General features: G+C 40.3%; 1 protein-coding gene across 1 annotated transcript in view; it reads right to left on the reverse strand.

Annotated features, from left to right (window-relative positions):
* The window catches only part of zfhx3b (zinc finger homeobox 3b), a gene marked incomplete at its 5' end in the record, with an annotated part of 183179 nt that overhangs the window by 21843 nt on the left and 155336 nt on the right, over nt 1-6000 (reverse strand). Inside the window, one exon of the mRNA XM_084475896.1 lies at nt 3905-4012. Within this exon, the coding sequence (XP_084332022.1) occupies nt 3905-4012 (108 nt within the window). The remainder of the gene's footprint in view (nt 1-3904; nt 4013-6000) is intronic.

Here is a 6000-nt window from a genome sequence, read left to right on the forward strand (position 1 = left end):
GATATGAATATGTAAACACTCTACCCGCCCTGTTTGTCGCACCGGCGCCATGTATTGGAACGAGAACTAAGTAAAGAAAGCAATGAAGGTATCGCAGCATTCAGGGGAGGGGATTTATGTGTAGAATAAGTCTGACCTTGTCCTGTCTTGGCTGATTTTAATCTTCAACCATCTCTGCTCTTTGTTTTACTCAAGACACAGTATGAACATCCTAGGGCTCACAGTAGCGAAGCCACATCAAGTAGGACGTTGAAGAAGGGAGTGCAGAGCCATAACGCAGCATCTAACGGTTGCTCATCTGCATTCATAACAAAGACAGAACCGGTTGATATGATAGATACAGAATGCAAACTGTCTATTTGTATTGACTTGATACTGCCTTGTGTGGTGTGTGTTGTGCTATAAGAATGCTAGCCTGTCCTATTTTGACTATCTGTGACTGGCCTCCACTTTAGATTTGTATTGCACCACATATGGTATATTGCTGCTGTGCTTATATTATACATATTCAAGTTTAAAGTCACAGGACTATATTATAACTATATTATAATAAGTATACACTTATAATAAGTAAGTAAGTATAATAAGTATAGTAAGTGTGCAGTTGTTTGTGTTAAACTTTATAGAATATACAATTGTCCCGTGTTTACATAACAAAACAAAAAAATATATACATTATTGTATTACTGGTGAGAGCCGATTACTGCCGACACATAGTAATGTCATGTCCCGCTGGCTTTGTATATAAAATCCAACAACAGGGTACGAGAGGAATTATTCATAATGCTCAGTTGCGGTGAATGGCAATCATATCCAACTCCAAGAACACATAGACCCCCCCCCCCGTCTCCTTTGCTCCCCATACAGTACACAGGGCACTTGCAATGCTAACCTTCCCATACATTCACTTTTGAACCAAAAATCACACTGTGGACCTGAAGTACATCAACTCGTCTCCTATCCTCCCTGGCGTTGACCAGCCTCTTACCTTACCAGCTGCATCCTTTACGTGTTCAGTTCAGCCAATGCTTTAATACACCATCCAACCCTCATACAAATATGGATTCCCTTTACTGTGAAGCCCCCCAGCCCCCCACCTATCTCATCAGTGCTGTCTCAGCTAGGTGAACAAGACAGGAGCGGGGAGGAGAAACGCTCACAGTTGGCCATTTATGAATATTTCATTATTAGCATTATAAATGACCCTCTGGATTACTTATTTGGGAAGCAGGCTACATTTTGGATGAAGCCAAAGTTAAATGTATTCTTCATATGGTTATAGGGGATTAATTGTATACACTGCTATAAGCATCCATTGAACTCCATTTCATACGTCAATACATTGCAGTGTAAATACAGTGTATTAAATAGGTTTTTCATGTGGCGCAATGAAGGCATCTTCCAGGAGATGACACAAAGAATACATCTGCATTCTACATGAGCGTCTGATGCATTTCTAAATTATTTTAATGAGATGCTGTGACACTGAAAAGAAAAAAAAAAAAAAAAACTCAGATTGACAGTGGCTTAAAATAAGGGAAAAGCTTTTCTTCTGTGTTACGCTAATGTCCCTGTCTGACAATGACTGTCATTTGTAAAGGAACGACGTTGCCACACTCTGTTCCACGATAGTTGCTTGACAGGGATGAGAAGAAAGACTTGAATAGTTTTAATGATGGACCTTCAAACGTTAGACAGCCTCACCAACACATCTCAGGTAGGGTTCTTCAAATAGCATCAGCTTGGATGCTCTCACACATCGGCAGCACCAGTGCAGACACCAGCCGGAGAGTGAGAGAGCTTTCCAGCAAAACAAGTTCTACTGTTTACCAAATCGCATTTTGGGACCTCCCTCTCTGCTCTCTTCCTCGTGAGATGACTTCCTCTGAGAGGGCATCGTGTCCCTCAATCCAAAGTTTAGAGTAGAAAAAAAGAGGGGCTTTCCATTAAAATATGACTGCCTTCTCGTTCAGCTGACAACGCCGCTCCCCCCCTAGCCCCCCACACATCCTTCCTCCCCCCAGACACCCTTCCATTCCAACCTACTTAACCACCTTCTTCACTGACATCAAACAGAACTCCTAGACCTGGTTCCCCCTAATGCACACGCTATTTTTAACTAAGCGTTTCTAATAAGCTGCTGGGAAGCTGTAAATATTTCATATGCAAGCACATCTTTCCTTTGTGAAAACACAGAAACACACTTATTTTCGTGATTAGCGACTGACAGAGGGGAGGAAAGGAACTGAATATGCTCGTATCAAATTGCATGCCTTTCAAAAAGGAGGAATCCTAATGCGAGGCGTCGTCTTCCTGAACACCACAGGTATGACTGAATTATTAATCGGCCAGCTCATTTTAATGCTTTTTAAAGTGCTTTATTTTGATGTGCTAAAACATACTTTTAGCCATATTCAGGCAGGCATGCATATGATTATTTCTTCCATCAAAGAGGAGTGTCGCCCCTTTCAAAGAGCACAAACAACTCTGCCTCATTTAAAATAGAAGTTCAGATATCAAAGACATTTTACAAAGCCTGGGCTTCAAACAGTGCCATGAACTTTTTTTGTGCCGTACTATAGGAAAGTCTGGTGGTGTGCATAAGGTCTGAATTGTTTTCCATCTGTTAACAACACGACTCCAAATCTAAATATTATGCAGAACAATCAATCAGAACAATAACAATGTCACTTCATTGACATTCGATTTTCCCCATTGCAAAAAACAAAACTCAAAAAGTACCAGGAAACTATACCAGACGGGTAAAGTGAAAGTGCTATTTGTTAGGATGAAATGCACTTTACCATCCAATCCAGGACTAATTATCCATCTCTCTCATGCTAGTGAGTCTCAGGACAGTTTGCAATCCAGTTTAAAGGATAAAGGAGTATGTGTCTCCATGCTTCCTGTAAAACACACTGCATAAGTTTCCATGAGGTTCCAAATGGGAGTCCATACTGTTCCTTCCACCAGCACCACCACTTTTAACACCACAACTTTGTCTGCCACTACTCAGTGCGATTCTATGCAGATATCCTGAAAATAACTCTTGCATAATTGCAATGCTGCATAAATAGCATATAGATATAGTGTCGTCCTCAAAACAAACTTTATACATGCACACTGCTGACAGCCTGGGATGGGATTCATCCATTCAAGTGTGCAAATGAGTATTTCACCATTATGCCTAACATTGCCAAACTCTAACTCAAATCCATAAGCATGAACTTAATGAAGTATAAAGTAGGTTGGTTATCCATAAACAGTAGTGTACACAGAACACAGTAGTAGTATAAAGGCCTAAAACTCTCATAGTATGTCCACTCATCCCAAGCCCCGCCTCCCTACATGAAAGTCAACATCTGCACCTGAAATGAGGAAATGCTAGGGATAAAAATAGCCCAGTCTAATAAGGAACACAGTTGTGTATGTGTGTGTGTGTGTGTGTGTGTGTGTGTGTGTGTGTGTGCATGACCCCATGTGCATGTGTGTGCATGTGTGCACGTGCATGTGTGTGCAGTTAAGTGACACACTGCAATGCGAAGTTGAGAAGGGGGTAATCATTTCACAAACTGTGCAGGTGTGTGTTTAAGTAAAGACAGAGAGTCCTCCAGTGCCCCATTCAGAAAAAACAAAACCAGGATCACCTGGTCACATTATAACTAATGGGATTTAATGTGTAGAAACTACCAGTAAAAAGAGCCTTTTTTTCTGCAAATGTGGAGCAAAATTGGATTTGAGGAGTTCTAAGAGAGCCTAATACTTCAAAAGCTCTCCATATTTGGATAAAAATGTCTATACTTAAATGAGGCAAAAGCATGTTGTTCAGCAGATATCAGGTTTAGGCCACGTGTCTCCTGTTTGCAGTGGTTCCCTAATGTGTAAGGGTAAAATGAGGCCTTACCTGTCCCTTTGGTGAGGTCCTTATCCCCCCCACTCTCTCTGTCTTTGGTTTGGTCCTCCTGGTCTGTGGTATTCTCACTAGCAGCCTCCACATCCTCGCTCAGCTCTCCTAAAGGGGGAGGAGAGGATGGGATATGTAAATCACCACACCATCAGAATTGGTGGAAGCACTTAAAGGGACGGCAGCGTTTTTTTCGATAGGAGCTTACAACAATTACATTCGCTGACACGCAGTTACAACGGCAGCAGACAAAGAGGGCAGTATCTGCCTGCTGCCCTGTGCTGTTTGGTTGTCAACAATCAGTCAGAAAATATTAAATAATATATACATATGAATATACACATAAATATATAAAATGTACATTTATATATACGTATATATAAGTGTGTGTTTATATATATACATAGAGAGAAAGAGAGAGGGAGAGAGAGAGAGAGGGAGAAAATATCTATAGAAAATATTAATGTCTAAATATAAAATATAAAGTATATACTGTATAGATCATACTACCTTTTTTGTTATAAGTCATGCATCATTGTTGCTATAAATAGTAACAATAGTAGTTGTTATACAGGCTTTGCTACTATTTAAATCTAAGTAGTATACAATAAAAATGTATTATGAATATGTTATCAGTTACTATCCGTGAACAAACAGGAAATGGAATATTGCTAGATGTAGCAAGACTCTGCAGGCATGTGCGCACACTACACACACACACACACACACACACACACACACACACACACACACACACACACACACACACACACCTGACCCAAGCTGCGGTTGCGCACTAAAATGAACCTTGTTTCACCTCTGCCACCCTTTAATCGCAACGCAGGAATCATAAATATTTAAAACTTTTCTGAGCCCACAACTCATTGTATTTGTATGCCAACTCAAAGTCAGAAATCCCCTGTAACCGCCTTAAAAGCCTCAGCTCGATATAGCAGGCCATTTAGGAGCATTGAAGTCCGAACAATGGATATCCCATAATGCCGTTTGTAAGTAACACACAAAGGAAAGATAGCAAAAAACAGATAATAAAAAGGCCATCAATCTTCTTTATTTCCCTTCAGTGCCCTCTGAGCACTCCCTCTGCCTGTTAAGTTTGTTTAAAAGTAGTCGCACTTGCATTGCAGCAGCATTGATTTGACAACAGTAAACTGGATCACAGTCAATATGGCCCATCAGTTATTATACAAGTCAGCTAATTCTCAGCAAATGTACTTAAATGTTCTTTTGAAAAAGGCCTCCGTGCTCAGGATCACTACTCTGTGGGCTATTGATATATTGACAACGCTACAGCAGCTACTGACATGCCCTGTTCAAGTATTCAGCCCTGGAGTCACCACACATCTTATACAAGCTTAGCACCCGCATGTCTATACAGCGCATGTCTATACAGTTACATTATGTTTTTATAGGGCAGCAGGACTCGATACTAACAACTTGTATGTCAGGCAATACACAGCTGGGTGATCAGTGTATGGATTGCATTACTAGTACACTATTTTTTAAACACTGCTCCTTTTTAAAAGGTAGCTTGAATATTCCATTCCTGTCATTTCAATTCCTCAATTTGGAACATATTTCTTATTTTTCTTAAGTAACCCATAATTCAGGAATCCTTTTGCCTGAAGGAATCTTGCCTGCACCTATTACCTGGGTAAAAACACATCTGAATCCCAAAATCCTATCGAACTCCCGCCTGAATAAATCTTCACAACTGCCAGATTAGTGCTCAGATTACACAATAATCCCAAAGTACATTTCTTAAATCGTTGAAAAGGCGGGGTAGGGTGTTATTTCGCACTGCAGCCATCATTTAAAAAATCTCATATTTTGAATATATATCTTGAATACTGAGTTATACAATATCTTATTTATTTACAAGAGACATTCCATTGTGATCGTACCAAATGTGAATCCATGTGTACACAGGAGTAGTGCATCTCAAAGCCACAAAGGTTTTTGCCTATTTCTCATCCCCCCTCGTCGCAGTCTTGCAAAAATGATTAAATCCAGGCCTGCTATAATTAAGGAAAGGTCACGACTGGCCTAAGAGTATGACGCAAATGGCATAGAGACCA

Source organism: Micromesistius poutassou (genome assembly GCF_964030765.1).
Source record: "Micromesistius poutassou genome assembly, chromosome: 12".
In the NCBI taxonomy this organism is placed as follows: domain Eukaryota; kingdom Metazoa; phylum Chordata; class Actinopteri; order Gadiformes; family Gadidae; genus Micromesistius; species Micromesistius poutassou.